The sequence below is a fragment of the Rattus norvegicus genome, chromosome 1, assembly GCF_036323735.1.
Source record: "Rattus norvegicus strain BN/NHsdMcwi chromosome 1, GRCr8, whole genome shotgun sequence".
In the NCBI taxonomy this organism is placed as follows: domain Eukaryota; kingdom Metazoa; phylum Chordata; class Mammalia; order Rodentia; family Muridae; genus Rattus; species Rattus norvegicus.
The window spans coordinates 74,579,740-74,602,090 of NC_086019.1; the positions used below are offsets into that span (position 1 = coordinate 74,579,740).

A 22,351-nucleotide genomic window follows, 5' to 3' on the forward strand; every position below is an offset into this window, starting at 1 on the left:
CATCTTTGTGTGTGTGTGTGTGTGTGTGTGTTTAGTTAATAATTTTATATAAATTAGTGCTCTGTCTCCATGTATACTTGCATGCTGAAAGAGGGTATTAGATCCAAGTATAAATGGTTCTGAGACACCATGTAGTTGCAGGGAATTGAACTCAGAACCTCTGGAAGAACAGCCAGTGCTCCTAACCCCTTGATCTCCAACTTTGGTATCGTCATGCATCTAGAATACTCACAGTCAAATACTCCTCTCTGGACTTGATATTCCTATTCGCTTACCTTCAAGAGGAAGAACACTAGGGCTCAAGAGCTGAAGAAGCCCATGGAGTGACATGCTCAGCTGGGTGTCTGAGCTGTGAGTGAGATCCCTTACAGTCAGACCAGGCAGTCTCACGATACTCGTGTGTGCTCAGTTCAAGTACAGGAAGAACTAAAGCCTGAGGAAAGACATCAGATGAGGAAACAGGGGTGGGCCAGAGGCCACACTGGGGTTCCCTTTCTTGAAATTTCCGATGAAAACATTTCTGTCTTGTAAAAAAAATTTATTTAATAATGTGTGTTGTACAGGACTGTCCTACAGGCTCAACAGACACTATTTTTGTGAGGTCAAGAAAAACTTGTCACAGCTGTGTTTGGTGACTGTTGGCTCTTCCCCATAGAAGGAGATGTGGGGAGGGTCATGGCCCTTTCACCGAAGTATCCACTACCTCAAACCAGTTTTTTGCAATTCTGTCTTGACCAAGCTGGCTCAGTCAATGGGTTCTCCAGGGAGGGAGCAAGGATTGAAAAGAAGAAGACAATTAGACACCACTATAACACGGCCCCAGGCAGTTCTGAAGCTGAAGCAGGTTTATTTTCTTTCCAGTCCTCTTTTATATCATTCTAGGTGCATACAAAAGATACAGCCAGTCCTAAGGAATAAACAAAGTAGTTAAGGAAAAATGAGCATAAACAAAATGGTCAAACAAGGCAATAAACAAAATCCATCATCTATCTATCTACTTCTATCTATCTTTCATCCATCTATTACCTATCCTCTACCATACCTATTATTTATCAGATCTTTTTCTCCCACCCTGGTGTACATGTTATGTAGATAAAAATTAGACTCTTTAGCACTCCTCAAAGTTCTCTTGGCCCTCCTCTCTCCAGTCAGTTTCTGCTTCCTCTTTTTTTTTTTTTTTTTTTTTTTTTTTTGGAGCTGGGGACCCAACCCAGGGCCTTGTGCTTGCTAGGCAAGCACTCTACCACTGAGCCAAATCCCCAACCCCTTCTTTTACCTTTTTTTTTTTCCTGCTTCCTCTTAAAGAATCCATTCTGGACTTTTCTGTGACCAAGTTCTGCCTGCAGTTGACCTGCATATCTAGAGTTGCCCACATGCATTCTTTGTGTCCAGGTTCTTTCACACTCCTCTTGCTTCTGAGATTTCATGATCTTACATGTATTTATTCTTGCAGAAGCTTGAGATCGTTCTCTTTTATGATTGTATCATGATTTATTTATCATTCTCATTGGGCTCCTTCTAATCTGATCTTTTTATGGCTAATGCTGTCAATATCATTCCCTTTGGGGGTTGTTTTTGGTAATGGCACTGGGGTTTAAGCGTAGTGACTCATGCATTGCACACAAGCGCTCTGCTCCTGAGCCATGGGCCTGGTCTTGTCATGAGCATCTTTGTGCTCAGCAGCTTCCCTGACTGAAAAATTCTATCCCCAGTACCCAGGAGATTGAAGCATGAGGATAAGAGGTTCAAGACCATCCTCCCTAATGGTAAATTTGAGGCCAGCATATTGAGACCTAGTCTCAAAACAAAACAAACAAACACTAAACTAAACTCTCACACCAAAACCAAAATCAAGGGCAAATGCCATCATGACTAATGCTCACTCATTAGTTCGAACTTGAAATGCATTTGGGGGCCCGTGGCTGTGGCTTTGTTGGTAGAGTGCTTGCCTAGCAAACACAAAACCCAGAGGTTCAATTCCCGGAACTACCTAAAGCATATGTAGCGTCAGATGCCCATAATCCTATCAGGAGATGGAAGCAGGAGGACCTGAAGTTCAAGGCCATCTTCAGTTACATGGTGATTTTGAGGCTACCCTGGGCTACATGAGATCCAGCAAAAGAAATGAAGGTAAAAAAAGAGAAACTTTCTGGGCTCTGTCACTCTTCCTCAATAAGGAGAGGCAGATCACCTCTATTGGGAAAGGAGTATTGGCCAATATCTAGTGACATGATATCTGATTCTCAATTTACATAAATCTCAGCATTGACATGCTTGCATCGTCTCAGTATGAATCCAGCAAGCATAGTATTAGGCCCTTTGGAAATTACTTGTGTACGGTCTGAAACTTGACTGAGACAGAAGAGGACCAAGTGAGTCAAGTCTCTGAAGGGGTTTATAGGAATATGTTGCAACAGATAGCATCAGCACATTTCCTGAGAGTGAATGTAGGAGGAAGGAACCAAGAAGCCACTTCAAAACCAATCCTGCCTACTCCCTGAGGTTGGAGAGACTGATGCCCTGGCCACACTCTTCTGCCGATAGTAGACCAGCGGAAGACCCTTGAACCAGCCTCTGAGCCACCATGATCTGTAGGCTCCTTTCCCTTCTCTGCCTGCGTAAGTTGTTCAGGGTTGGCCACTCAATCTCCAGGAAAACATAAAGCTGGTGAGATACTTGGGTGGGGATTGAAGCCAGAACTCACATCAGATTAGTGTGCTGAGTGCATAGGACAAACCAGAAATCTCAGTGAGTACACTGTAGATGTTAGGCCAAAACCAATGCCTAACATGTAATAGACAGAGATGGGGAAAAGAGAGGGGCTGGGGCTAAAAGTATGTTGGCAGTGCTTATCCAACATATGTGAAGCCCCGGTACCATCTCCAGTTCTATAAATCAAGCACAGCAACATGGAACCTGTAGTCCCAGTACATGGGAGATGGAGAGAGGCAGATAAAATTTGAAGATCATCTTCAGCTAAGTAGAGAGTTCAAGGGATGCCTGGACTACTTGAATACCCCCTCTCCTCTCTCTCTCTCTGTCTCTCTGTCTCTGTCTCTGTCTCTGTCTCTGTCTCTCTGTCTCTCTCTCTCTCTCTCACACACACACACACACACACACACACACACACACACACACACACACACAGCAGATGGAACCTAGATGATATAATGTAAAGGAATCTAAACTGGGAGTTCTATGTGCTGTTGCTAGCCAAGGTTGAGTCAGCAGGCGGCTATTTTCTATGAAGCCAACTTGTTATGATTGAGATAGGACAGAGACCAACCTCAGAAAGACCTTCTTGTTTCTTATTTTTATACTTGATCTTAGCCAAAAGGCCGAGAAGCGATTGTTTCTTATTTCTAAAATTTGTTGAGACAGGCTTTTACTATGCAGCCTTCGTTGACCTCACTATGTAGACCAGGCTGGCCTTGAGCTTACAAAGATCCTACCTATATTCTCAAATGCTGAGATTACAGGTATGTGCCACCATGTCCAGCTATTTTTTAATAATAATAATAACTAGAATAGGTGACAAATGGTATTAAATAACTTTTATTAGTGGGGTGTGATGGCTCACACCTGTAATCCCAGTTCTAGAGGAGCAGGAGGATCAGAACTTCAAAGACATCCGATTGCATTGTGAATTTGAGCCCAGCTGGGTTACATGAGACCCTGTATAAATCAAAATTAAAAAATAAAATAAGTCATGTACTATAGAACATCTTTAACCCAGTTCTGAGGAGGCAGAGACAAGTGGATTTCTGTGAGTCTGAGGCCAGCCTGGTCTACACAGCAAGTTCCAGGCCAGCCAGGGATATACAGTGAGACCATTCTGACCTATTCCCTAGTTAAAAAAAAAAAAAAAAAAACCCAACCAACCAACCCCAAAAGCCTTCTGAAGGAGATTAAGTTTACTTTCAGGTTAGAAATTTGATCTGAATTTGCAAACTGAAGTGATTTCTTACAGATTTCAGAGATTTTTAAGGAAGCCAAATTTCAACCCAGCTTTGTCTAACCCAAACAGTATTACTAGTTCCATGTTGCCCTGATGTTCAATGAACAGGGCTGAGCTTACAGGGTTCCCTGTGGGACCATCTTGGGGATGTTTGATGAGACTTGGGGTTTGTCTTGATTTCGTTGTTGTTAACTTGACACATGTTGGGTTATCTGGGAAGAGGAGCTTTACTTGAGAAAATGCCTCCATCAGATTGCTTGTGGGTAAATCCGTAGGGGCATTTTCTTTTCTTAGGGTATACTTCACAAATTTGCATGTCATTTACAGAGACTACACCAATCTTTGCATCATTTCAACTTTAGTGTAGTGTACACAATGCATCTTCTTGATTAATGGCTGATGTTGGATGGCTCAGACCATTGTAGGTGGTGCCACCCCTGGGCAGGTGATCCTGGGGTAGATAAGAAAGCAGGCTGAGCAAACAACCTTGGGGAGCAAGCCAGGATGCAGTTCTTCTCCATAGTCTCTGCATTAGCTCCTGCCTCCAGGTTCGTTTTCTGACTTCCTTCAGCGATGCAGCATGATCTGAGGGTTGTAAGCTGAAGCAAACTCTTTCCTCCCCAAGTTGCTTTTGAGCATGGTGTTTTAACTGCAGCAATAAAAACTGAAATTAAAGTTAGGGAGTGGTGATACACATCTTTCATCCCAGCACTCAGGAAGTAGAGGCAGGTGGACCTTTCAGTTCAATACAGTCTGGTCTACAGAGTAAGTTCTATGATAGTAGCCAGGGCTACACAGAGAAGCCCTGTCTCACAAAGAAAGAAAGAAAGAAAGAAAGAAAGAAAGAAAGAAAGAAAGAAAGAAAGAAAGAAAGAAAGGAAGGAAGGAAGGAAGGAAGGAAGAAAGAAAGGAAGGAAGGAAGGAAGAAAGAGAAAGTGTAATGAAAGCAGGGTTGGCTTTGATGAGGTATATAAAAATGAAATGGAGAAGAAAGTGGAAGCTTCTTGAGTGTCGGTGCCCCAGGCCCGCACCGACACGGTACCGAGAATCGGGCGAAAGCCTGCGGGATTAAAGAAACACACACACACACACACACACACACACACACACACACACACACACACACACAGGTTATTCGTGTCAAGCCAGAAGAGGAAGAGACTCCTGTAGCTTTATTCACCACTTATATACCCAAGTTCACCAGATAGAAAATATCTGGGAAGCACAGTGGGAAACCCTGGCTCATGACTTCGGTAACAAAAGACCGACTACGTGACCTGAGTTAACTAGGGAGAAATCTGGGAAGACCAGCCTAAATCTCAAGGACAAAGGCCGAGAAGACAAAAAGCAGGAACGAATTGACCACCACCCAGGTGTGGCCCAGGTGTGGCCCAGGTGTGGCCCAGGTGTGGCCCAGGTGTGGCCCAGGTGTGGCCCAGGTGTGGCCCAGGTGTGTTGGTACCAGGCCAGACTGCTCCTTTGTTAGGAACAAAAGGCTTCCACATGCATCAGCCGGGCTTAGCAGGAGTCAAACCCTGCAAGAGACCCAGAAGGGTCTGACAAGGGTGGGTGAAACATCGCAGGGAACCCAGGAGGCTCTGACAAGTCCCCTTATTTTATTTTATTTTTATTAAGCAAGTCCCCCTATAATAATTTCAAGCAGCAGCCTGTCTTAGGTCACTTTGAGATAACAAGCTTCTTTCCCATCATTGGAATATTCTGCCAGCCTCAGAATTTCCTGCTTTAGGCAAATCCTGGTCCTAAAGAGTTGCCGTCATGAGCTAACTGCTTCTCGTGAAGGCTGAGCCCAATTTGGGCAGAAGGTTTGTCTCCTATCAAGGAGAACAACACCTGCTTAAGTGCTGTTTGCGCATGTGATAAGAAGCACAAGGGCAGAAGCCCCCCTCCCCCATCTCTTTCTCTCATTTTTTTGAGGCAGGGTTTTTCTGTGTAGGCTGGGCTGTCCTGGAACTTGTTCTGTAGACCATGTTAGAGATCTGCCTGCCTTCCTCTGCCCTCTGGGTGCTGAGGATTAAAGGCATGTGTCACTACCTACTGCAATTTTTTTTTTCTTTTTGAGAGAAGCTTTCTCAGGATATAAAGTTAGGTACTCGGACAATCTACAGCCTCAAAGACAACTGGGGCCAGTGGTTTCTGGATGCTTAGTTACATGAACTTGGAGTGAATTTCACAGACAATATATATGAAGGTTTTTTTTTTTTAGTTTAATGTTTTCTTTCTGATAAGATCATACATGAACACTGCCTCTATATCACTCCTGCCCTCATCTCCTTCCAACTCTTTACATGTCTGACTCCCCAATTCACGATCTCTTCTTTAATTATATATATATGTTTGTATGTGTATGAGCACATTTATCCACATATAGGTGTACACACAGACACACACACATATATGTATATATATATAAAACCTACTGAGTCCATGTGGCTTTACTCGCATGGATATGTATGACCACTTGGCATTGGACAACCTATTGCGGGAGCTCATCCCTGGAAGAGACTGATGCTCCTTTCAGCAACCATTTGCCATCTGTATGTAGGTCTTCATCTAGGTTGACCCTAGACATGGCATGGGGAGTTTTATTATAGACTTATTTTTATTACATTTATTTATTTGTGTACATAGTAAATAAATTGTGTAGTGTGTGTGTGTGTGTGTGTGTGTGTGTGTGTTCACATGGGTGCAGGTGTGTATGCAGACTCTCATGGATGTGTGGAAGGCAGGAGGTCAACCTCAGGTGTCACTCCTCAGGGACTACTCATATTGCTGATTGAGACAAGGTCTCTTTTTGGGCTGAGACTCACCAGTGGTCTAGGCTGGCTGGTCACTGAGTTAAGGAGATCCTCCTGTCTCCACCTCCCCAGCAACTGGGGCTACAAGCACATGCCACACAGTGATCTATTTTACCTGGGCGTTGGCAATCAAACTTGCTTATAACAGAGATTTACTGACTGAAAAGCCTCTCCAGCCCCCCCCCCCCCCACAGAGTCTTTTTAGTCTGTTTGTTTTAAGACAGGGTCTCTATACCCAGTCCAGGCTGTTCTTGAACTCACTATGTAGACCAGGCTGGCCTCAAACTCATAAAGGACCTCTTGTGACTGACTCTAAAGGCATGCACCACCATGCCCATTTTCCCCCATGGGATCTTGATACCACAGAAGTAGATTAACTTCTCTTCTCCTCAGTGTCCTACAAGGCTTGTGCCCCTTCCCTGGAGGAGAAGTAATGACCCAGACCATGTGACCCATGATCCAGCAGTCATGGTGACTTATGAAGCTTGGGGATAGGGATGAACATTGGAAAGGTTTCTGGGAGTTTGTAGGACTATGATGGGACCCTTGGAGTAAGATCAACATGATGATGTGGTCAATCCCAGACACAAGCCGAAGAAGCTACAGCCCAGAGTAGGGAACATGAAGTTCTTGAAAGGGAGACCCCAAGTGATAACATTATAGTGTTTTCCGGGTGCCTCTCAGGACCTGGGAGGATGACTAAGTGACTCCAGGCAGGAACTTGTGCCTCATGAGTGATTTTCTTCCCCCAGGGCTGTGTGTTGGGCAAATAGGCATTCCTGAAAATGGTAAGTGGTTCTTTAGACAAACTCCTTCATCCTTCCCCCCAAAACCCTGTTTTTCTTCCCCCTTTTATATCATTTGTATGTATGTCCACATGCATATGTATGAGAACACATGTGTATGTACATGCATGTAGAAGTCATAAGTCAACAATGCTGCTGTTATTTCTTGGGAGTCCTTTATCCTTTTTATTTTATTTTATTTTACTTTGGGATGGTGGTGGTGCTGTAATTTTTTTTTTGAGACAAAGTCTTTCATTGGATCCAGGGCCTGCCAATCAGGCTGAAAGGTTCTCAGAGAGAGCCTTCCCTCGGGAAGGAGACCCTCAAGCCCATCGACCAGACCGAGACCACTGGATGCAATCAGCAAGAGGGTTTATTATCAGGTTACATAGGCACCTGTGGGTGCTTCAGTCAACTCGGGGGACTGGCGCGCCCCGTGGAACCAGGGACAGGTTTTTTATAGGGTTCTGGGGAGCAGAAGCAAGCATACAGAAGCAGATGCATGGTTACAGGGACATAATTGGTGGATTCTAATGAGGCGAGGGTTCAGCCCGGGGGGCAAGTTCCCTGGCTGCCTTCCTGGAACATAACGACTGACTCAGCCCTCCACTAGGGTGTGGGACCTCTCCCGGGGCTTTTCATTTCTCCCTTTTGTTGTCAGGTGCTCAACTACAAACATCCTGTTTGGCAGCCTCCGTGTTCTCAGTGTTCTGACCCTTCCCTGAACCAGTCATCTAAGTACAGCCTTGCAGAATGGCATTACTGCTGCTAAGCTGGGGTCTCTCAAGGCTAGACTAGCTGACCTGGAAGTCCAGGGATCCATCTCTCTCCACTTCCTTAGCAATGGGATTACAAGCATGGACGACCACACCCTAATTTTTTTTCTATTTCCAGGAGTTCAACTTAGGTATTTGAGACTATATAACAAGCATGTTTCTAATTGAGCTATCCAGACAAAGCTCCAGTCTGTTTCCTTCCAGGGCCTCCTTCCAAGCCCAGCCTCAGTGCCTGGCCCAGCACAGTGCTTCCCACTAAGAGCAACGTGATACTGCGATGTAAGAGCCCTACCCCAAGTAAACACTTCATCCTCAAAAAGGAAGGTTTTGTTTTGGATACTGTAAAGCCGTACAATTTGACTGAGGAGATGGCTAACTTTCATTTCACTGAGCTACGACAGAGTGATGGCGGACACTATACCTGTGAATACTACAGCAAATGGTCCCACAACACACTGTCACAGCCCAGTGATGCTCTTTTCCTGTTGGTCACAGATGAGAACGGTCTACCTCAGAGAGATGGACAGGGACTGAGGGAGGAACTAGAAGGGAGGAAGTAAAAGGGCAGTATCTCCAGAGCAAGAGTTAGAGGAGCAGGAATGTGGTTCCACCCAGAGCTTGTAGGAGGGGAAATATCTCTGTTCTAGTGTCACAGTAGATGGTGAGAGGGATGAGATTCATGAGATCGCTGCCACCAGAACAAGAATGGAAAAACAAAACAAAAAAGCCTTGCCCCGAAGTGGTGGCACATGCCTTTAATCCCAGCACTCAGGAGGCAGAGACAGAAGGACCTCTGAGTTCGAGGCCAGCCTTGTCTACAGAGCAAGTTCCGGGACAACCAGGGCTACACAGAGAAACCCTGTTCTTGGAAAAAATAATTAAGAGAACAGGAATAAACATAGGGCCCACAGCTTCCTCTCTTTAGCTCAGAGCCTCTTTCTCTTCCAGGGTACTTGCCTAAGCCCTCCTTCCAAGCCCACCACAGGGGCACAGTGACTGCAGGAAGCACGGTGACTTTGCAATGCCAGAAAGCAGGCAGTGTACTCGGACCCATATGGTTTGCATTGCTGAAGGTGGGACACTCAACTCCTGTGCAGACGAGGGGCTCAGCAGGAATGGTATTAGACTTCTCTCTTCAGAATGTAACAGCCAGAGACGCCGGGAAATACAGCTGTGTTTACTATCAGGCAAAGGCTCCCTATCGGGCCTCAGATCCCAGCAATCTCCTTGAGATCTCTGTGATAGGTAAGGTTTTGTGTAATTTTGTGACCACCTGTGTGTGTATGTTGGGTGCGGGGTTGTCGTAGTTAGCAGACATGTTTTATTTACCTACGCAGTATTTATACTTTTATTAATTTTTTTAAAGATTTATTTGTTTTATTTATGAGTACACTGTAGCTGTCTTCAGACACATCAGAACAGGGCATCAGCTCCCATTACAGACAGTTGTGAGCCACCATGTGGTTGCTAGCAATTGAACTCAGGACCTCTGGAAGAGCAGTCAGTGCTCTTAACAGCTGAGCCTTCTCTCCAGCCCTTGTCATTATTACTTTGAGACAAGGTAGACTATGTAGTCCTGGCCTGGCCTTGAAAGTCACTATGTAGACCAGGCTAGCCTCTAATTCACAGAGATCTACCTGCCATTGCCTCAGAATGCTAGGTCTGAAGAAGTGTACTACTGCTCTGGCTTATTATTTTAATTAAGCTTTCAGGTTAATAAAAAAGTTAATCTTAATGGGATTTAGAATCAACAAGAAAACCAACCTCTGGGCTTGTTCATGGGGGGTTATCTAGATTAGGTTATGAGGTTAGAAGACTCATTCCAAGCATAGGTGATACCATCTAAGGGCTGGGATCCCAGACTAGATAAAAAGACTAAAGTGAACTGAGCCCCAGTATTTATCTCGTTCTCTCCTTCCTGACTGTGGATGTAAGACAACCATCTACCTCAAGATTCTGCTGCATCAACTTTCCCACCACAACCAAAGGAAACCTCATACAGTGAGTCAAAACAAACCCTTCCTTTGGTTGCTTTAGTTAGGCATTTGATCAGGAGTACAGTTAGCACACAAGGCAATGGGTTTCATCAGTGTGACTCTACAAGGCATTTATTCTCCTTCCTGCCCACACTGCTTTGTCATCCTCCACTGCCCCTCTGCTTCCTCCCATCTCCCCATTTTAGTCCCAATGTCTACTTCATTATTCCATTATGCACTTTTATCCCCTCCTAATTCTCATACCCACTTCTCATGATCCCCTACAGAGTTTAGTGACCCCCATATATAAATACACACACACACACACACACACACACACCCTCACACACAGGCACGCATACATATAATTTTAAATTTTAAATCTAGGCTCTACATTTGAAAGAAAACATGATATTTATCTTTCTGAATCTAGTTTATTTTATTTAACACAATGACCTCGAGCAGGCACCATGATTTTGATTTTCTTTGTGCCTGCATAAAATTCTATTATGCATACACACGTCACTTGTGATGGACATCTAGGCTGGTTTAGTTTCCTGGCCATTGTGAATAAGGGAGCAGTAGATATGGATGAGCAGGCATGCCATTGACATACTGACCTAAGAGTCCTCCGGGTATATACCAAGGAGTGATATAGCTGGGTTTATGGTGGTCTTATTGTCATTTTTTTTGAGAAACCTCCATATTGATTTCTATAGTGGCTGTACAAGATTACATTCCCACCAGCCAATGTTTAAGGATGTCTTTCTCCCCACATCATCACCAGCATACTTTTTCAGCCATTATGATAAGATAGAATCTCACAGAATCTCTTTTTTAAAATTTTTAAATATTGTATATTTAAATTGTATTTATGTATTTTAGGTATATGGTGCCTTATTTGCATGTGTGCTTACATGACAGAAGAGGCATCAGATAGAAGAGGGTATCAGATCTCATTATAGATGGTTGAGAACCACCGTGTTGTTGCTGGGAATTGAATTCAGGACCCCTGGAAGAGCAGCCAGTGCTCTCAACCTCAGAGCCTGGTGTTTGGTTTACAAGACAGGGTTTCTTTGTTGTAAACAGTCCTGGCTGTCTCGGAACTCACTTTGTAGACCAGGCTGGCTTCAAATTCACAGAGATCTGCCTGCTTCTACCTGACGAATGCTGGGATTAAAGGCATGTACCACCTTGCCCTGTTGCAGTAAAAATAAAAAACGGTTTCTTTTATCCTGTGGTAATGCTGGCACTGTATGGCCACATGGGACCTTCGGGATATTTTCATCTTAGTCAACAAAGCATCTCACCCGCTAAGCCCTATTCCACCTCACATTGTGGATGGCTACTCTCTGAGCCTGGCAGCAATCTCTCTACCCATCTAGTTCCCAAGGCAGGTCGCTACCACACCATACAGAGACCGCCTATCTCTCGGCTCTCTTACTATGGACTCAACTAAGTTGTCACATAAAAGAACACACCACATAATAACCTCTGATCCAGTTGACAAGATATAATTTGCCCATTTAGAGAACACAAAGTCCTATACACACCCATCCCTTAAAAATAGTCATAACAGCCTGTATCTATGCACAGAGAAGAATCTTAACATCTGCCGCCATGTTCTCCCAGCTCCTCCCCTCCACCATCCCCTCTCTCTTGTTACTAAAACTTTGTTTCTGCCTGTCCTTCCTTCTCGTCCAGTGACAGGCCTTGTTCTAGCCTGTACCTGCCTTTACCTGCATAATGACATCAACCTACAATGCCCAGTCTCATAGCAGTTTTAATTAGCATTTCTTTGAACACCTTTTCTTCTATTTTAATGGCCTTTTGTGTTTCTGGCTCTGAGAACTACCTGTTCAGTTTGTTAGCTAGTATATTGTTTGGATGATATTTGTTGTTTAATTTTCAGAGTTCTTTATGTATTCTATATATTAATCCTCTGTTGTATAATCACACAAGATTATTCTTCATTCTACATGATGTCTCTTCATGTCGTAGAGCATTTTGTTTCCTTTGTCATATAGAAAAAGCCTTTTAGTTTTATGAAATCCTGCTTGTTAGTTTTTGGGTCATTTAATGTGCTATCAAAGAGTTTTTCAGTGAGTCCTTGCCTGTGTCTATCGTCCTGAAGTGTTTTCTGTCTAGCAGTGTCAAAGCGTCTGGTCTAAGGTCTTTGCTGTATTTAGAATTGATTTTTGTGCAAGATGAGAGAGGTGGATCTACTTTCATCTTCAATAAGCAGATTCAGTGCTCCCAGCATGCTATGCTAAAGAGGGTGTCTTTTCTGTAATTTTTGTTTGTTTGTTTTTGAGACAAGGTTACACTCTGTAGCCCAGGCTGGCTTAGAACCCACAGACATCTGCCTGCCTCTGCCCCCCAGAGCACTGGGATTAAAGGTGTGCACCACCATGCCTGGCTGCAATGTGTGTTTTTGGCCACTTTGTAAGAATTAGGTGAATCACACCACATGGGCTGATTTCTATTCTGTTCGACTAGGACTGGTCTACTTGTCTCTTTTTACACTAGGGCCATTCTGCTTTTTGTGGGTTTGTTGCTGTTGCTATGACTACAATTTGAGACTGGGTATCATGATGCTTCCAACATGGCTTCTTCTGCTAAGGATTGGTTTTGCTATTCTAGGTCTTGTTTGCTTTCATATGAGTTTTTAGCATTGTTTCTTCTACTACAGTGAAGAATGTCATTAAGATTTTGATAAAGATTGCATCAACTCTGTGGATTGCTTTTGGTAATCTAACCATTTCAACAATATGAATCCTGCCCGTTCATGAGCAGGGGAGTTCTTTTCATCTTCTCGTGTCTTCTTCTGTCTTTGGCGTCTTAAAGTTTTCTCTGTGGAGGTCTTTGATCTTCTACACTGCTGTTTGTAAGCAGGTGAGGGTAGGTGAAAGACAAGGCTAGAGCCTGTGATTGGACAGTAGAAAAGGAGGGCGGGCTAAGAGTTTTTGAGAGGCCGAAGAGATAGGAGGGAAGGGAGAAGGGAGGAAGATGGAGGAAGAGGAGGATGACCTAGATTCAAGTTGCTTTAAATAGCCACAGGTAGCCATGAATATCATATCAGGGATGGACTATTACAGCACAATTTGTCCAATCTAAATCGGCAGCTTATATCAATATCAATTGGCTCTGAGTTCTTTGGGCATTTTATAGGTTGAGAATTTATGGATATAAATCTGACTGATAAGTTACAAGCCTCTAGACTTTTGATTATACCAGGTTATAGCAATTTGTGACAGCTAACCTCAAGATGGGTGGTAGCTGCATGGGCCTAGCCATGGAGGCAGAGAGACCGCTGGGGCCAGACAGTAGCCATTGCTAGCATGGGATGGTGCATCCTTTTCTATTATTTAATGCAACACACACACACACACACACACACACACACACACACACACACACACACACACACGTACATATGTAAACAACTATAAGTGGGTTTTCTCCCTGATATAGTTCTTTTACTGTTTTAAGTCTCCAATACTATCCAGAGTTTCCTGCTAGAATGTTGCCCCTTTAAATGCTACACACTTTGCTTGTGAATTCCCCCTTTCCCCTTGGGATTTTCAACAGTGTGGTCACTGTTAGATAAGAAGGTCTGGGGGTTGGGGGTTTAGCTCAGTGGTAGAGCACTTGCCTAGCATGCGCAAGGCCCTGGGTTTGGTCCCCAGCTCCGAAAAAAAGAAAAAAGAAAAAAAAAAAAAAAAAAAAAGAAGGTCTGTGTGGTCAGTAACAAGAGTTGAAGAATGTGATTTTCCTATGTAGTGACAATGTTATCTACCTTTCCCTGTGGGTCTTGCTCACAGGTAACCTTGCTGTTCATGTGTTTAGTTACGAACACATCTTTGAGATGAGGCGATTCATGTGCAGGCTCTTTTAAGACAGAGCCAAGTATTATATCAGCACCTCTTCCTCCTCCCCTCCTTCTTCCTCCTGCCTTCTTTTCCCCTCCTCCTCCTCCTTCTGCTTTTGGGGTGTGTCTGTGTTCATGTGTATAAGTGCAGGCACTCATATGCCAAGATTCATGTGTGGAGGTCAGAAGACAACCTTAATTAGTATTAGTCCTTGCTTTCTGTCTTGTTTGAATCTAGGGGCCCTTGTAGTTCATGGGGTCAGATGCCAGGCTAGTTGATCCACAAGCTACTTTGGAATCTCCTATCTCACTGAAGTGCATATGGGTTGTAGATGCACACTACTGTCTTCAGCTTTATGTGTGCTCTGGGGTTCATGCACTTTACCCATTTAGCTATTTCCCTTGTCCCTTGCCATAGTTCAATATCGCCTTTTGAGTGAAGGGGAGATACACAGTGAACCAGACTTTCCTCTGCTCAGTTCAAATTCTCTGAAGCTCACTGCCAGCAGTGCATGTTGTGGTCTGAGGACACATGCTGACCTGGCACTGATTTCTGTGTTCTGTAGATCTATGTGTAGGTCTATCTCCTTTGATCTATGTATTTGCCTAAGATCAACTCCTACTACATCAAGGGAGACAGAAATGGAAAAGAACAGAGGCAGAGTTGAACACAAAGAAAAGAAGGTGTGTTGGGGATTTAGCTCAGTGGTAGAGCACTTGCCTAGCAAGCGCAAGGCCCTGGGTTCGGTCCCAGCTCCGGGGAAAAAAAAAAAGAGAGAGAGAGAGAGAGAAAAAAGAAAAGAAAAGAAGGTAAAGGAATACCCATTTCAACTCACAGTTAAATGTTTAGAGAACACAGGCCAGGACGCAAGTCAACATATGGGACTTAGATTCTGTACATCTCTCTGTGAAGGAGGGTTGCCCGCTGTGGCCAGTGATGATCATCTCCCCCCTTTCAGAGCCCCTCGATACCATGACAGAAGACTATACCATGGGTAACCTCATCCGGATCGGTGTGGCTGCTGTAATCATACTGATAGTAGGAGGCTTTCTGGTCGAAGCCTGGCATAGTGAGCGGCTATCTCCAAATAGACAGTGGTAAAATAACTTTTTTTCTTTTTTCATTTTTTGTTTTGTTTAAGATTTATTTATCTTATGTATGTGAGTACACTGTAGCACACTAGAAGGCATGGGATCCCATTACAGATGGTTGTGAGCCACCATGTGGTTGCTGGGAATTGAACTCAGGACCTCTGGAAGAGCAGTCAGGGCTCTTAACTACTGAGCCACCTCTCCAGCCCTGTTTTTGTTTTGTTCAAGACAGGGTTTCTTAGTGTGACCAGTTCCAGCTGTCTTAGTCTGGCTTTGTAGACCAGGCTGGCCTTGAACTCACAGAGAGCTGCTTGCCTCTCTCTCCAGAGTGGTGGTATTAAAAGTGTGCACCACCACTCCCGGCTAACACTCCTTTTTTAAATGGGCCATTGTGTAATTATGACTATTTTCTTCTATCGACAGAGGTATAATTGACAAATTATTGAATGTATTTACTATGAACAAAGTAAGATCTTGACATAGTTAATTTAAAATTCAATGTGTATGTGTGTTTTGCCTGAATGTATGTCTGTACCAGTGTGCATGCTTGATCCCTTAGAGGGCACAAGAGGGTGTTAGATTCACAGGTGAGTGTGAACCACCATGTGGGTTCTGAGAAATTGAACCAGGGTCCTCTACAAGAGTATACAGTGCTTTTAACCACTGAGTCATCTCTCCAGCCCCAACATTATTGGATTTTTATGTGTCGGTTATAGTTCAATTGCCCTAGGAAAAAATAAGTAATCTATTGAATAAGAAATTTCATCAGTCAGGAAATGGCTGCCACAAAGCAGCTATCAAGCCTACCTACCCATACAGAGCTATTTTTGTGGCAAATTTCAATTGTTCAATTTAGCCTTGCTACTTATAGGGTAATGCTGTATCCTAAATCAATATGGGCTCATCTAAAAAAAAAACCAGGTCCTACCCAGTGGTGTTGCAGGTGTCTCCACATAGGCACACAGGAAGATTCTTTTCACTGTAGAGTAGTGGTAAGAAACAGGAGCTGGAAAGATGATCCAGTGATTAAGAACACACGTTGCTTTTACAGAGGAGTGGCACTTGGTTCCCAGCACCCACATCGTGGCAACAACTGCCTCTTACTCCAGGTTCTGTGAAGAGGAAACTTCTGGTTTCTTTGGAGAGTTATGTCAAATGTTGTTTTCCGGAAAGTTATGTCAAATGTTGTTTTCCAGGGACACACAGGGGAAAGGATGTCTTCCTAAAGCAAACACGTGAAAGACTGTTTTCCTGAAGCAGACACAGGAGAAAGGACGTTTCGATATAGGGAACTCGTGAAAGGACGCTTGATGAAGGAGTTTAAACGTGACCCCCACAGAGAGTGGGAGAGATGCACTGAGCCTTGGTTTGGTTTGCCCTGCCTTGCTGTTTTTCACTAAACACACACACACACACACACACACACACACACACACATCGGTTCGCCTTACATAGCACTGTTGAGCTCAACTTATAATGCTGCCATTGTGAGATGCTCGCCCAAGAACTGCTTGTGGAGTTCTGGTGGCATCTTGCCACTTCTGTGGCCTCACCTTAGGCTTGTTGGTGAGCCTAGTGGATTCCTCAGGATTGAACTACAGCTGCTGGCTCGTGCCTCATGTCTGCCTGCCTAGACTGGTCTGCAGCTGCTGGGTCTTTTTGGTGTTTGCTACAGGACTGACCTGTTGAGAAAGATCGAGCTCACCCACAAAGAACTATTGCCGAATAGGTCCACTTCCCCCATGTCCTAATAACTTTTCTCTTCTGCTACCTCTGTTGGTTGGTGGGTTAGAGGAGAGGTTGTGAACTCCAAAAGACTACCAAGGACCCAAGTCCAATGCAGTCGCATTAGGGTCTCTTTATTCAAGCTGGGGCTTGGTCTCCCCGCCAACCTTGACACAGCAGGAAGGGGGAGCCCTGAGCCTAGTTTCAGGCAAGCAGTTATAGAGGCAAGGAGGTGGTATCTAGCCTAGTATACCTCTGATTAGGGGACCATTATGGACTTTAACATAATTGACTGCTGCTGGGAGCCAAACCATAAACTTAACTTCTGCTTTCCTCCTGATTGGTGGTTGTTAGGAAGAAGTGAAGTGTCAGGGGCAGGCTTGTAACCTGGAGGTGCAGATTTGTTGGGGAGTAACCTGGAAACTGGTGCTAGGTACCGGCCTGTTTGTTTACTTGAGCTCAACCTTACTTAGGTTAGGTTCTCTAAAACGTTGTCTGAACCCAAAACGGAGCATTTAGGAAAGATTATGTCTTTCAAACATCTCCAGATAGGAAGGAAGGGAAAAGGGGGTGAATGAGAATCCCTCCAATCTAGAAATTGCCTTCCTCTCAATTCAGTTCTGTCCTTCCGTCCCACAGTGCCCCGGGAGAAAAATGGATCCTTGCATCAAATTATCTCTATTAATTTACGTGCAACCTTGATGCAGGGTTTGGGGAATCATCCAGGGACAGGCTGCCTCATCCTGACTCTTCACATAGAACAGAGGCCTGGACATACATGTCTGCGTGCACACACACACACACACACTCTCTCTCTCTCTCTCTCTTCTTCTTCTTTTTTTTTTTTTTTTAAGTACATTTTCCCCCTTTAGTGTTTTGGAGACAGATCTCTCTATTATATAGTCCTGGTGGTTGTAGAACTCCCTACGTATACCGGACTGGCCTTGAACTCACAGAGATCCAACTGCCTCTTCATTCCAGTGCTGGGAATAAAGGTGTGTGTCGCCACCCCCAAACCCAATTTGCATTTTCTTAAGAATATACATGTTGCTGGGCAGTGGTGGTGAACACCTTTAATCCTAGTACTTGGGAGACAGAATTAAGCGAATCTCTGAGTTCGAGGCCAACCTGATCTATGGAAACAAATTCCAGGACAGCCAGGACTATGCAGAGAAATCCTGTCTTGAAAACAGAACAACAATATACATGTTGAACATCCTCTTTGGGACTGTTGGCTATCTAGAATATGTAAATTATATATTTACCTCTGTATACAATGTATTGTGTGTTTCTTACATATATGCTTATATTCTTCTTTAAGATTTATTAATTTTCATGTGTGAGTGTCCTGACATTTATAAGCCAATGTATGAGTGCCGGGAATTGGAAGAAGTTTCTCTGCAAGAGCAGTAAGTGCTCTGAGCTGTTGAACCATTGCTCCAGCCCCTCCCCAGATATATTCTTAGTGAATACTTCGTCCACTCCTTTTTACATTATCAATGTAAAATAGTAGTTTATAGTAAGACTGTTCAATATAGGCATATAATGAACTCAGATCATATTCACCTCGCTATGGCTCTTTCTCACCCCCATCTTTCTCTATTTCCCTTCTACATCTTTAATGGTAAAGGCAAAATGTACCCCACAGGCTTTTGTGACTGGTCCCCTGGAACCTTTGGTACAGGCAGCATGGCTGGTATAAGGGGACCAGTCTAACCTTGAGGATTATATTTGTGTGATGGTTAGTTTTGATTGTCAACCTGACACATCTGGAATGACTTGGCACATCTTAATTAGGGACCCTCTACATTAGGTTGGTCTGTGGTCATGTCTATAGGGTTCTCTTAACTGGGTTAATTAAGGTGGGAAGACCTACTCTGGGTTTGGATGGCACCACTTTCCTAGGTCACCCAAATTTCCTGAGAGCTGCATGCATTGATGTAGTACTTTTTTTTCTTGACCATGGATGTAATATGACAACTGCATCAAGGTCCTAGTGTTTTAAAATCCCCTCGATGCTAGACTTTAATCTGGAGTTGTGAGTCAAATTGTATTGGGCTGTTTTTATTGTGAAATGGCCTATCACTGATCACCCTGACTGTTCTGGAACTCACCATATAAACCAAGATGGTCTTAAACTCACAGAGATCTACCTCAGGTTTGCTGGGGTTAAAGATGTGCACCACTAGGCCTGGTCCTTTTTTTTTCTTTTAAGATTTATTTAATTACATATTTTACATATATGAGCACTCTAGTTACATGTATTCGTGTATGACAGAAGAGAGAATTGGACAGAAGAAAACAGCAGATTCCATTACAGATGACTGTAAGCCACCATGTGGTGGCTGGAAATTGAACTCTGAACCTCTGCAAGAGCAGCCAATGCTCTTAGGCACGGAGCCATCTTGCCAGCCACTAGGGCTAGTATTTGCTGAAGTGTTCTATCATACCCTTATGGAGAATGAAACTTTAGACAGTCTGCTTCTTGTTCCATCCCAAGCTCCCTGCTTGATGTGAAAAGCCTCCCACCACTACAACCTCCACCGTGCCGTGATGGACTGAAACTATGAACACAAGTATAAATTTCCTCCCTCGAGTTGTCTCTGCCAGATATTTTGTCACAGAGATCATGAAGATAAGGAATATGATATCGCTAATTGTCCCTCTTTCGTGCCATTTTTCTTCCTTGATCCCATGTATGAAAGAAGGAATGTGACACTGTCTCTGTGGGCTTGCCATTTCTCTGGACGTGGCTGGGTCTATTTTTGGTGGTTTGAATATGCTTGGCCCATGGAAAGTGGTAGTATTAGGAGGTGTGGCCTTGTTGGAGGGGGTGTGTCACTGTGGGGTGGGCTTCGAGGTCTTCTAGGCTCAAGCTCTGCTCAGTGTGGAATTCCGTTTTCCTTCTGGCTGTCTTCAGAACAAGATGTAGAACTCTCAACTCCTATAGCACCATGTCTGCCTGCATGCTGCCGTGCTTCCTGCCAGGATGATAATGGACTGAGCCTCTGAAACTGTTAGCCAGCTCCAAATCATATTTTCTTTTAAAGGAGTTGCCTTGGTCATGGTGTCTCTTCACAGCAATGAAACCGTAATTGGGTTGTTTCTGATGAAAGCAGAAAGAGGGACTATTGGGTGGGGGAAGAGGACTGGAGAAGCTGGGAGAGAACTGAGATGAAGAATTGGGATGAATAAGAACAAAAGCGCCTGGGTATATATGTGTGAAAATGTCCATAAAATTCATCACTTTGTACATTAACTTAAAATAAATAAATAATGCCAGGCAGTGAGCGGTTGGAGCACACCTTTACGCCCAGCACCCAGGAGGCAGAGCAAGGTGGATCTCTGTCATTTTGAGGGCAGCCTGGTCTACAGAGGGAGTTTTAGGCAGCCGAGGCTACATGAAGGAACCCGGTCTTGAAAAACCAAAAATAAATTTTAAAAATCATTTTAATATTTTATTTTTGTTGTTTAATTATATGTATGTAATTAATTATTTATATAAGTGTGTGTGTGTGTGTGTGTGTGTGTGTGTGTGTGTGTGTGTGCATGGAAGAGCAGGTGCTCAAAAACAGAGATGTCGGGTCCCCTGCAGCTGGAGTTGCAGGCAGTTGTAAGCCACCTGACTTGGGTGCTGGGACTGGAACTCAGGTTTTTTGGAAGAGAGATGTGCTCTTAACCACTGAGCCATCTCTCCAGCCCTTAAAATGAATAATCTTAAAAGGAAGACGAAGAGACTGGGGAGAGTTGAGAAGCTACATGATCAAGATACACTGTATACATTGATGAAATTTTCACAGGAAACAAATTTCAGGATAAGACGCAATCAATCCATGCTTATCACCCTGTACAAAGCTCAAGTCCAAGTGGATCAAGCCCTCCGCATCAAACCAGATACACTCAAACTAATAGAAGAAAAAGTGGGGAAGAGCCTTGAACACATGGGCACTGGGGAAATTTTCCTGAATAGAACACCAATGACTATGCTCTAAGATCAAGAATCGACAAAGTCATAAAATTGCAAAGCTTCTATAAGGCAAACGACACTGTTATTAGGACAAAATAGCAACCAACAGATTGGGGAAAACATATTTACCAATCCTACCTCTGACAGAGGGCTAATATCCAATATATACAAAGAATTCAAGAAGTTAGACTCCAGAGAATCAAATAACCTTATTAAAAATGGAGTACAGAGCTAAACAAAGAATTCTCAGCTGAGGAATATTGAATGACTGAGAAGTACCTAAAGAAATGTTCAACATCTTTAGTCATAAGGGAAATGCAAATCAAAACAACCTGAGATTCTACCTCACACCAGTGAGAATGGCTAAGATCAAAAACTCAGGGGACAGCAGATGCTGGCGAGGATGTGGAGAAAGAGGAACACTCCTCCATTGCTGGTGGGATTGCAAACTGGTACAACCATTCTGGAAATCAGTCTGGAGGTTCCTCAGAAAATTGGACATTGCACTATCTGGGGACCCACATACACCACTCCTGAGCATACACCCAAAAGATGCTCCAACATATAACAAGGACACAAGCTCTACTATGTTCATAGAAGCCTTATTTATAATAGCCAGAAGCTGGAAAGAACCCAGATGCCCTTCAACAGAGGAATGAATACAGAAAATGTGGTACATCTACACAATGGAGTACTATTCAATGACTTCATGAAATTCATAGGCAAATGGATGGAACTAGAAAATATCACCCTGTGTAAGGCAACCCAATCACAAAAAAACACACATGGTATGCACTCACTGATAAGTAGATATTAGACTAAAAGCTTGAATTATCCAAGATATAATCCACAGACCACATGAAACTCAAGAAGGATGACCAAAGTGAGGATGCTTCAGTCCTTCTTTGTTTTTTTTTTTTTGTTTGTTTGTTTGTTTTTTTTCGGAGCTGGGGACTGAACCCAGGGCCTTGTGCTTGCTAGGCAAGCGCTCTACCACTGAACTAAATCCCCAACCCCACCTCAGTCCTTCTTAAAAGGGGGAACAAAAATATTCATAGGAGGAGATACGGAGACAAAGTTTGGAACATAGACTGAAGGAATGGCCATTCATAGCCTGCCCCACCTGGTGATCCAGCCCATAATACATACAGTCACCAAACCCAGACAATATTGTTGATGCCAAGAAGTGCATGCTGACAGGAGCCTGAGAGACTCTGCCAGAGCATAACAAGTACAGAAGCGAATGCTAGCAACCGACCATTGAACTGAGAACAGGGTCCCCAATGAGGGAGTTAGAGAGAGGATTGAAGAAGCTGACGGGGCTTGCAACCCCATAAGAACAACAATACCAACCAATCAGAGCTCCTAGGGACTAAAACACCATC

At 43.7% G+C, this 22,351-nt stretch overlaps 1 protein-coding gene across 6 annotated transcripts; it reads left to right on the forward strand.

The window, feature by feature from the left end:
* The first annotated feature begins 2,363 nt into the window (after nt 1–2,363).
* Nucleotides 2,364–20,464, forward strand: Tarm1 (T cell-interacting, activating receptor on myeloid cells 1). Of its 6 annotated transcripts, none has more exons than XM_017589925.3 (7): nt 2,364–2,618; nt 7,527–7,562; nt 8,540–8,614; nt 9,284–9,580; nt 10,271–10,336; nt 15,142–15,280; nt 16,471–20,464. In XM_017589925.3, exons 1-7 carry the CDS (start codon nt 2,585–2,587, stop codon nt 16,511–16,513), a joined length of 690 nt encoding a protein of 229 aa, XP_017445414.2. In that variant the 5' UTR covers nt 2,364–2,584; the 3' UTR covers nt 16,514–20,464. The 6 variants fall into 6 exon arrangements, with proteins under 6 accessions (XP_017445414.2, XP_038956341.1, XP_063136975.1 ...); XM_063280903.1 differs by having other exon boundaries at nt 2,376–2,618; nt 8,540–8,827; nt 9,281–9,580; nt 16,471–20,463; XM_039100413.2 differs by lacking the exon at nt 7,527–7,562.
* The last annotated feature ends 1,887 nt before the right edge of the window (nt 20,465–22,351 follow it).

What these genes read in the sequence shown, in the direction of transcription:
- Tarm1 (XM_063280903.1), top strand. Translation starts at nt 2,585, where the DNA reads ATGATCTGTAGGCTCCTTTCCCTTCTCTGCCTGC. An exon ending in CCTTTCCCTTCTCTGCCTGC is followed by an intron (nt 2,619 to 7,526) that starts GTAAGTTGTTCA and finishes TTCTTCCCCCAG; the next exon opens with GGCTGTGTGTTGGGCAAATA. An exon ending in CCTTGAGATCTCTGTGATAG is followed by an intron (nt 9,581 to 10,270) that starts GTAAGGTTTTGT and finishes TGTGGATGTAAG; the next exon opens with ACAACCATCTACCTCAAGAT.